General features: G+C 32.6%; 1 protein-coding gene across 1 annotated transcript; it reads right to left on the reverse strand.

Annotated features, from left to right (window-relative positions):
• Positions 1 to 102: 102 nt before the first annotated feature.
• LOC133882853 (glycerol-3-phosphate acyltransferase 9) lies at positions 103 to 5,812 on the reverse strand. The gene is made up of 12 exons (XM_062322071.1): positions 5,584 to 5,812; positions 5,349 to 5,406; positions 5,037 to 5,155; positions 4,710 to 4,809; positions 3,444 to 3,539; positions 3,231 to 3,327; positions 2,170 to 2,257; positions 1,992 to 2,088; positions 1,729 to 1,814; positions 1,289 to 1,408; positions 1,050 to 1,148; positions 103 to 310 (listed from the first exon to the last, which is right to left on the reverse strand). The coding sequence occupies exons 1-12, from the start codon at positions 5,703 to 5,705 to the stop codon at positions 262 to 264; spliced, it is 1,131 nt and encodes a 376-aa protein (XP_062178055.1). The 5' UTR covers positions 5,706 to 5,812; the 3' UTR covers positions 103 to 261.
• Between the last annotated feature and the right edge of the window lie 4,166 nt (positions 5,813 to 9,978).

Raw genomic sequence — 9,978 nt, forward strand, 5'->3', positions numbered from 1 at the left:
GGTTGACAGTCAGAACGCACACCCCTATTTCTCTTTCCCCAGGCCAAGTAGAATCGGATTGTGAAAACTTGTTACCAGAGCTCAACTACGACATCATAAGCAAAGTTGAGAAACTACATATTATTTTGCTTAATCATCAGTCTAAACCCTAAAGGCCCTTACATGTTGGGGGACGACTAGCTTATGGGAAATCAACTATAGATCAGCCACTCTGGATCTCAAAAGCGGTACAAGTAAAGAATTAAACATAATATGTACATATCACTTCTCCTCCAAACGTCGCAGCATTGACTCAGCAAAGCTTTGTTGCCTGCAAATGTTACAAAAATAAGCTTGAAAATGTAATTTTCTCTCATTTTCTTAGGGTCAGAATGGTTCAGCAATGCAACAAACGTAAATAAACTAATTTGTGTAAGAATTAATATTGCGCAATCAAAAAAATTTCGTATGAGCTATGCACTCATATAAATTCTAATCAAATGCGGAACAATATTAACAACACAAACAGTCAATGGAAAATTCGTTGAGGATATAACAGTAACACACGTAAAATTAAGGATGAATTAAACTAACTGGGAGAACTGCAATTTATGACCAACAAATGACAGTTGCAATGCAATTCAATAAGATAATTTGTTTATATAGAAGTGTATATGAAACATCTCTTAGTTTATGAACTTTTTCTAACCACTAAAATTCCCCTGCAATATATATCTTAGTTTATCATTTTTCATTCGGCAAGAAGCCAGTATAATTTTTTTTTATTATTATTATTTTTATGAGCAATACAGGGGAAAGGGGGGGATCAAGGTTAATTAGTGTTACGTACAAAATAATATATAATATTGAGACACCATCCTATAGCAATAGTTTGTGGAGAACATCAAAAAGAAAGCTCAAGGTAAGCCAGACCTGCAAGCTTTCCACGCAAACACTATGACAAGTTCAGTCCTAATTATCCGCTTGGGTCAACAATAGCCATATGTTCATTGGGTAGATATATCTTTCCATTTCTATTTACTTATGCAAGAGAAAGAGATTCCACTTACTTCAGTTCTCTATGTTTTGGGCTAGGACGAGAGTACTTTAGATATCCATCCCAAGGTACCTTTCTGAGACCTGCTCTAACAGATATTATGTCCCTAACCCTGCACGAGAGCGTTTACATGTAACTGAAGCTATCAATAAACAAGATATGGTTCTTCTAATCCCAGAGAAACACACACTTATGACTTTCCAAAAAAGCATGCCATCATAACTCACTGCAGCTGAGGAGAAGATTATTTACCTCTCTGCAAACTCGATGGGTGTCTCTCCAGGTTTTAGACTTTGAGGCTCCAAGTACCAAACATCACAAACAACAGCCCAGGATGTCATGAGCTGCAGCAGATGTGTTGTGAAGGATTGCCTGCAAAGAAAGCACATAATCTAAGAATTACCCTCCCGTTTCATTAGCAGCATAGTTACCGGTGTTAATAATCTAAGACGGGACAAAGGTGAACCCAAATGCAATCCTCCTAGATCCTAGCTCAAACAAGGAATTTATCTCCCATATGGTCGTTCTAACATAAAACAGAAACATGACTATTAAATAGTTTGATCTTTGGCAAAACCTTGCCCCCAGATAGAATCTATGTTTTTTGCCACCGTCTAAAATGGAGGGTATGCTTTCAGCCTATTGATAATATTATATACGCAAATTTAAACGGACTCTAAGAAGGTCCTTACTTCCGGCTGTTCCAAAAAGCATCAACGAATATTTTGTTATACTTAATTGCAATTGGGCAAACAGTGCAGCCGAGTTCGAATGCACCCTACACATCATTAAAAATTAAATATATGAGTTGGAGAAATTACAAGTATTGAGAACTCAAAGAAAAGAAAATTGTTTTCCCATGAGAGAGAGAGTTACAGACGAAGTTCCCTACTTTATCAACAAGAGATGCAAAACTTCTCTTGCATTTCTACAATACAAAATCATATATATGTACCTTCTTGAACATAACCGTATAGTGATTATTCACACAAGTTCCCTCTGGAAATATGAGAAGAGGATTATTGTCAGGCGCCTGAATGTGTTCCCTCAACCTGAAGTATACAAGTTCATGTAATCACAACCTAGTAGATGTTCTGATATGATGATTTTCTACATTTTTCATATAAACTTACTTCCTTGCTACAATTTCGCGATCCTTTGCCTCTGAACGATTGAACCAGATACATCCTACACTCTCTAATATGGTGCTCTGCAAGAGTCCTACAGAGAAAGAAAAATTAAGCAAAATCCTTACTTTCCATTTTCTGAAGAATAAATCACAGGTTCTATTTAATATATATGCTATGTCGTAGTGTAAATTGTTCTCTAAATATTTGGGGGCAAAAAAAAACATATAATATATCAAATATACTCAATATCATATAAAAGCCAAAATTTACTCATTTTAACTTGTATAAACTCAGTGAACTATTTCCTCTTCCAAAACTGGATGGACTGCAACTCAAAAGTAAGAGTGTGGACCATCCGCACCTTTCCTACATAGACCAATACACCACTTAATCCATCCCAAGTTATTCACGATACATACCTTCTTCTTTTTTGATAAGTACACGATACATATCTTTTTTAATGGAGAACACAAATATTTATCCAAAGAAATTGGATATTTCTGTCATTGACTCAGTGAAAAGGTGCTATTCATGTGTGAGAAGACATTTTAAACACTAAGTGCAATAGTTTTCCTTCTCCATCTACACATTGCAATCAGATCATGAAACTCAATAACACACAGGGCAAGTTGAGAAAGCAAAAGATTTTTCAAAAAGATTACCCTAATGACAGAATAACTACGTATTTGCAAACCAAAAAAATTAAAAAAAAAAAAAAAAAAAAAAAAAAAAAAAACAAATAAACAAACAAACAAAATAAAATTTCAATCAAGGCCCAAATTATTGACCAGCATCAAATTCCAAGTTCCGACCAGTTGGAGTATTTTAGTCACTGTCACAATACATGGGCACTTCGTCCACATGATATGTATCACCACCAGGTCTGCTAAAGACATGCACAAAGTCCTGATGGAAATTTATGGATAAATATCATTCAAGGATATTTGGTAATACTTTGAGAGAAACAAACAAACACAGTAACCAGAAATCATTAATGAGTATGTTATACCATATTAACTGTATGAATGTATATCAAGTGTGAATATTGGCATTTAAACACTTACCAACCCATCCAGGATGCTTCTGCATAATAACAGCAAATGCAGTCATCTGTTCTAAGATGATGAAATCAATCATGGAAGTATGATTGGCCACAAAAACCTGTTCAACCCATGAACAGAAGCAAAAAGCCATTTAGTAGCAAGAAATTACTTAAATACGCTGCTAACAAAACTTCAGATGACATCCAAAAACAAAAAATATTTAGTCAGAAATACCTGCTTAGGTCGCATGCTAGGCCGTGGCCCATGGTATTTTACAACCCCAGTCCACGACGCAACAAAGAAGCTGCAAATTAACTCCACCAATGACCTCTGTAAATAAAATAAACAAAATGGAATATGCTAAATCCAATGCATAACCAGAATTTTAAGAAGATATTAGTAGAGAAAGGAAAGGGCAAGAAGAGGGGCATTGAGACATTAGGGCCATTTATTCAATCTATCTCATAATAAAAAAGCGAATATATGTTGCAGCACCTGCTCCCTTTAATTCACTAAAGATGATGATTTTTCATCAAATAAGCTATAAAAATCAAAATCAAAGAAGAATATTAAAATAAGAGAAAAGAAAACCAACCCTCCCAAAAGAAGGGGCAGGGCCATGCAAGAGTGAGAATCATCACGCTTAGCTGCCTTTGATAGAATAAGCATATCGTAAATGTTCTTGCCAAGAGTCTTCTTTGCAGGAGGCAAACACAAGATTAAGCCCATCAGGCAGATTATTGATAAATGTACAACAAAAGATTTCCTTTCTTTCCTTTTGATAATGAAGTGAGTTTGTGACAAATGGTTTCTTTCCTATGACAACATAGAAGATCAAGGATCCTTCCACAGATTTTCACATGACCATGAAACCTAGCACGTTGGACAAATGGCTTCTTTCATCTGATGATATAGAGCATGGTTGGGACTCTTCCATAGTCTTCATAGGAACATGGATTCTATCATGTATGACGAATGGATTCTTTCCTATGACAATATAGAGCATCAAGAGTCCCTTCCAAAGATTTCACATAACCATGGATTCTATCATATTCTCCTACAACTTAATATCATCCGTGCCCTATTAGAAGGTTGCTGCAGGTGTTTTATCTAGTCCTAAACAATCTTTAGATACAAGTATCTTTTCTTATACCAAAGGGTTCTACTGCACAGCAATAAGAGTATGTTTAAGAAAACTAAAACGTCGAATTGGTAGATTAATTCTTAGAAGAAAACAATTGATGAACATGCAAGAGAGAACTTCATATTAACCTAATACTTAAATTATGTAAATCACTCTGACAAGTTCACTTAAAAGCATTCAAAATTTATCCAAACCAGACAGTTTAAAGTTGCCATTTCCAATACATACATACAGAGAGACAAACAGAAGCAAACAAAAGAGCAATTTATCAAAAAAGACAAATCCAAAGAGTATGGCATGAATCACAAAGCTGAGCAATAACTATGTGAAAATCTAAAACATGTCACGTTTCACACCTCAATCTTTTCCCTCAACTTGTCATGCCCTTTCAACAGACAATGCACCGGAATAAAAGCCGATAGGAATATTATCCATCCCATTGTCAACACTATAACCCTGCAGATTCAACCAAGACAAGCAAATTCACACGAACCCATTAACAAGGCAAACATTAAGAACATAAAACCCTCCATTTCACAAAATCCCAATTGCTTTAAAATACATTCCGGAGCACAAATTCAATTCCATTTCAAAATAAAGATTTTCCAAATCTCGTTAAAGCTTAAAGCATCATGCATAACAACAATAAATCAGCTCCATATTTGAGTGGTAGTAAGGCTAACCTCGCGGGGAATAGAAAGAAATATCGAACTACGACCCCAAAACACCATAGCGGAAACAAATACACATTCCAGTTCCATGGTTCCGGAGGATTCGACTTGAAACATCGTGTGAACGAGTCCTGCTCAGTCATTATCGAAATAAAAAACCCAAAAACAAAAATAGAAAATCCAAATTTCTTAAATCTTCAATAAACATAGACAATCAATAATTCAAAATAAAAAATCCAAAATTTTATTTCTGCCAAAGATCTTCATTAAACATATGGCACAAATCTTTATCAACAAAAACAAACACAAAAACAAACGCTTTACATCGACAATGGCACCAGCAGCCTCGGTTAGGGCAGGAGAAATGTCGAGCAAATCACGCCTGCAAAATCATTTTCATTCTCGATTAACGCATTAATTCATCAAACCCCCGTTTGGTTGCCCAGAAAATGACTTTGGAATCTCACAACAGCCACATTCTTTTTCTTTTCTACTATTTCTCAGCAACCAAACAGACCCCCAATAGAGAGTGAGAGAGTGAGAGAGAGAGAGAGTTTACAGGCGGAGCTTGCCCAGTGGCTCTTGGATGGAGGTTCCCGAAGGGAGGTAGTCCTCGATGTTGGGTTGATCCAAGTCCAATTCGGAGCTTGACAAGTTTAGCTTCTCGCTGCTACTACTCATCTCGCTCGCTCTGTTCTTTGGTCCTTTTCCTCTACTTGTCCCAGTCGTGGACTCGTGGCTCTTTTCGCTTTTGTATGGACTATGGAGGAAGAGTTTCCTTCCACGCACTTCTATGCACCTCAGATCCTCTACAAATATTACATATTACGTACATTTATTTTTTAAATCATAAAAATTAGTCTTTTTTTTTATTTTAATGAGCAAGGCTGTAAATTACATTTTTATCCAACGACAATGATGATATGGTAGCCCTAACCAATTCTTAAATCAATTTATATTAAAAAAAAAAAATCAATGATTGGTTGAGACTGCCACTTTAGTATTATGGAATAGTTGTGACATAAAAATATAATTTATAACATTTCTTTTGTTTTTTTGGGTATGTTTTTTACAAATTCTTAAAAGAATTGAAGTAGCGTTTGGTTCGAGGAATCTACTATTCTCCCGGCATTCAAATTTTCAAAAATGTGATACTTGGGAATCTGGATTTCCAAGAATGAGACTATTCCTACATCCAGTGGCGGAGCTAGCTTGGGGTTTGGGGGCCCAAGCCCCGAGGTTTTCCCCACAAAAAAAAAAAAAAATTATCCCAATTTTTTTTTTTTTGGCCTCCGCCTCAAAATTTTTGTTTTTCATTTGACCCCCAAATCTCAAATGCTGGCTCCGCTCCTACCTATGTCTGAGAATGAGTAGAAATCTTTTGAGATTCTCTTGTTTTATTTACTTTTATACATCTTGTACGAATTAGATTTTCATGTTTGGTTTTCTCTAAAGCATCCCCTAAGAATTATTTATTATTCTCAAAATATTCTTATTTTCAGGTGCATGAAATAAAAGTAAAAAAATAAAAGCCCAATTCAAAACTTCTTAAAAATTAAACAAAAAATGATAGGGAAGAACAACTCTGTATCAACCGTGGTTTTTTTTTTATTCTTCAATATACACACGGTCTACACGAGTAACGATATACATCACCCACATCTCCAAAGCTTATGTAGCGTGGTCTCCATAAGGACCATAACATTTGGTATATGAAAATCAATTTTTTGGTTAGGAGACTATGCCATATAAACTTTGAAGATGGGATGATATATTTCATTACTCATTTCTACACTAATGGAATTATTATTTTTTAATCTTAAATTAAATAAAACTTGTTCATTTTCTTTTTGCATGGAATAAAATAGTTCGTCATTTTTGTATAAAAAATTTACGAACAGTCACAATCAACTATTCCATGTACATAGTCTATTAAAAAAATTAAAATAGAATAAAATAAAACCACAACAAAATTATCGCAGTCTATTTTTCTTGTATGACTGTAATAATATCCAATAAAAGAAAAGGACAACTAAATAGTAGCATTAAAAAGTTTTTTATTTTTTATTTTTTAAAAAAAAAAAATCATCTTATCCATATATATATATATATGAGAACTTTATTACATAGTCATATTTATAGTTTTTTTAGGACAAAGAAATGTGGATTTTCTCGGTCTCGCCTCGCTTTAAGGGAATCCAAATTTCCTTAATAATCTCGAATCCCTCCACCTAAGATCAACCATGCAAACGAGGTATCATTTAAAATTTTCAGAAAATCTTAAATGACTGCCTTATCCAAACGCCTCATAAAAGTTATATGTGTAGAGTTAAAATTATTTATCAAAATTTTATTATTATAATTTATTTTTTTGTTTATGTTTCAGTCAGTCAAATGAATTAAAAAATGTGAATTAATATTTTCACATTTTGGATGGATTTTGGTGTCGGTCGGTAGTGTTTATGGTACGTTGTTAAAGAAAAGAGAGTTATAAACTTATAAGGGATCAATATTTTCACAATTAAAAAAATAATTAAAATTTTAGAAAAATTTGCATCACTGAATTACAAATCATTCTCTCGTATCAAAATTAATCAAAAAACTCATGTGGTTAGCCTAATTTATAAATCGTTTCTTGGAGTTAAATTCCGTAAAAAAATTTAACAGATTCCGTTAAGCACTGTGTCTCATCATTAATAAGATAGCGACACGTGTTACTCTTAATAGAAAATATCAATATATTAAAAAAAATATAAATAAATAAAACTTAAAAAACAAAATTGAGAAAAGGAAATGAGTGGTTGCCGATTGGGCAGCCACCCCCAAAGGAACCTAAGGTATCTACCCAGCCAACAGCCACCCATTTCCATTTTTCATTTTTTTTAATATATTTATATTTATTTTATTAAGAGTGACATTTGTCTCCATTTTATTGACGCTGACGTGGCGCCTAATAGAATCTGTCAAAATTTTTAGCAGAATTTGACTCTAGGGAGCGATTTGTAAATTAAGTCAACCACAAGTATCTCTAAATTAATTTTGATATAACAAGGAGTGATTTATAATTTATGCTAACCACAAGGACTAATAGTATAATTTTTCCTATATTATACTAATATTTTACCGTTGTTCTATTATGTTAATATGACATTGTCAATTTACCCTTAAATCAATCATATTAAATAATAATAATAATAATAAAATAAAATTAGCACTGTCACATGCATAGTAAGATAAGTAGTAAAATATTAGTTAGAATATAGCGGCTTCCAAACAAACTGAAAAGAACGATCTATTTGCTCAATTGTGATGGTGTGTGTTTGCTTTGACTTGTGATGGGTGTCTGCTTTAAGAGGGTGTCTATGGAGTGGTTGACATGTTTGGAACATCCTATGTAGATGGTGGTTGTGGTTGTGGATTAGTGGGTATATATGATAGTGATTTGAGCCCGTCGGTTGTGTCGGTGGGCTAAATGTTTTAAAGAGTACCATTAGAAGTGCTATAGCTTTTATTATAAATTTATTGTAAACTGATGAGGTAATTTCACGTGTCACTTATCGTATTGACGACTAAATAATTAAATTTTTCAACTAAATTTTGTTGTTTAATTTTTTCACCATTTAAGATATTGTTACATAAGTTTGTAAGAATCCATAGTAAAAATCGTTGTAACGTAAACATTTTTCATGTTTTAAAATTTGTGGCGGGCAAGAGATGATGGCGGTGATTACGTGGGTTTTTTTAGAGCTTAGATGATTTTAGAGATTTCAATCAAATAATAAAAAGTTAATTATTTTTTCATTAATTATCTTTTGTTGAAAATATTTTTTCTCAAAATAATATGTTAAGTTCAGACAACACACACAGAAAACTCATCCACCCAAACCACAAAAAAAAAAAAAAAAAAAAAAAAAAAAAAAAAAAATGAAGAAGAAGAAGAAGGCAAACTTTTCCATTATTACATTTAAAATAAACAGAAAAAGGCTTTCATTGAGAAAATTATCTTATAAAAAATGTTAAGATAAGGAGAACTTTCAAAGTGGTATTGAATTTCAACGCACGTGTATGGTGACAAGGATATTTTCATGGTTAGGGTTTAATGATGTTACATTAATTAAATTTTTTGATGGCATGCCAACATAATTATTATGTGACATCATCTACACTATTAAATATAACAATATTAAATCATGATTATAAACTGGTTCGTATTAGATTTTACAATATTTAATAGTATATATATAAAAAATTTGGACCATGAAATAATGCATTTTTATGGGCAATATTTAAATTTTTAAATAATTAGAATCGTATACATTATTAAATGTTTAAACTTTAAATCATGATCATAAAATAAATATTATTCATTTTATTTAAAATTAAGAGAATGGTTCTCAGTGTTGGACCAAGCAACACCGCCCATTTATGACTGCAATTTATATGGGCCTGGATCCGATGTCATTAGAAAATTTGGTTTGGGACCTTAATCAGTTTGGGCTTTGGGCCAAGTTATGTCCCAATACTTAAGCTACAACAAAGTTAGACTATCTCAGACTCTCAGTAATCATCAAGAAATAGTTATGCATTATATTTTTTTGATATCACATCATCAAAAAAAAAAAAAAAAAAAAAAAAAAAAAAAAAAAAAAAAAAAAGAAAAGAAAAGAAGAAGAAGTATTTAATGCTACCAAGTAGTTGAATCTTCATGGAATTCACATATATATTAAGGTTGGTCAACAACTTGATTTATTTTTCAGAATAGAAATATTTGGATTTAAAGTTCGTGCATCTAATGGTATATATGAAGTTAATGTTGACTTTAAACTTGTTTTAACGGTATATATAAATAATGCAAAATCACATGCACCGTTAGATGTATTAATTTTAAACTTGTTTTTCCCTTATGGTATTAATAACATGCTTATTTATTTTTTTATTTTATTTTATGGGCAAA

This window comes from Alnus glutinosa, chromosome 11 (genome assembly GCF_958979055.1).
Source record: "Alnus glutinosa chromosome 11, dhAlnGlut1.1, whole genome shotgun sequence".
NCBI classification, from domain to species: Eukaryota; Viridiplantae; Streptophyta; class Magnoliopsida; order Fagales; family Betulaceae; genus Alnus; species Alnus glutinosa.

What these genes read in the sequence shown, in the direction of transcription:
- LOC133882853 (XM_062322071.1), bottom strand. Translation starts at nt 5,705, where the DNA reads ATGAGTAGTAGCAGCGAGAAGCTAAACTTGTCAAGCTCCGAATTGGAC. An exon ending in CCCATCGAGTTTGCAGAGAG is followed by an intron (nt 1,149 to 1,288) that starts GTAAATAATCTT and finishes GCTCTCGTGCAG; the next exon opens with GGTTAGGGACATAATATCTG. An exon ending in CCAAAACATAGAGAACTGAA is followed by an intron (nt 311 to 1,049) that starts GTAAGTGGAATC and finishes TAACATTTGCAG; the next exon opens with GCAACAAAGCTTTGCTGAGT.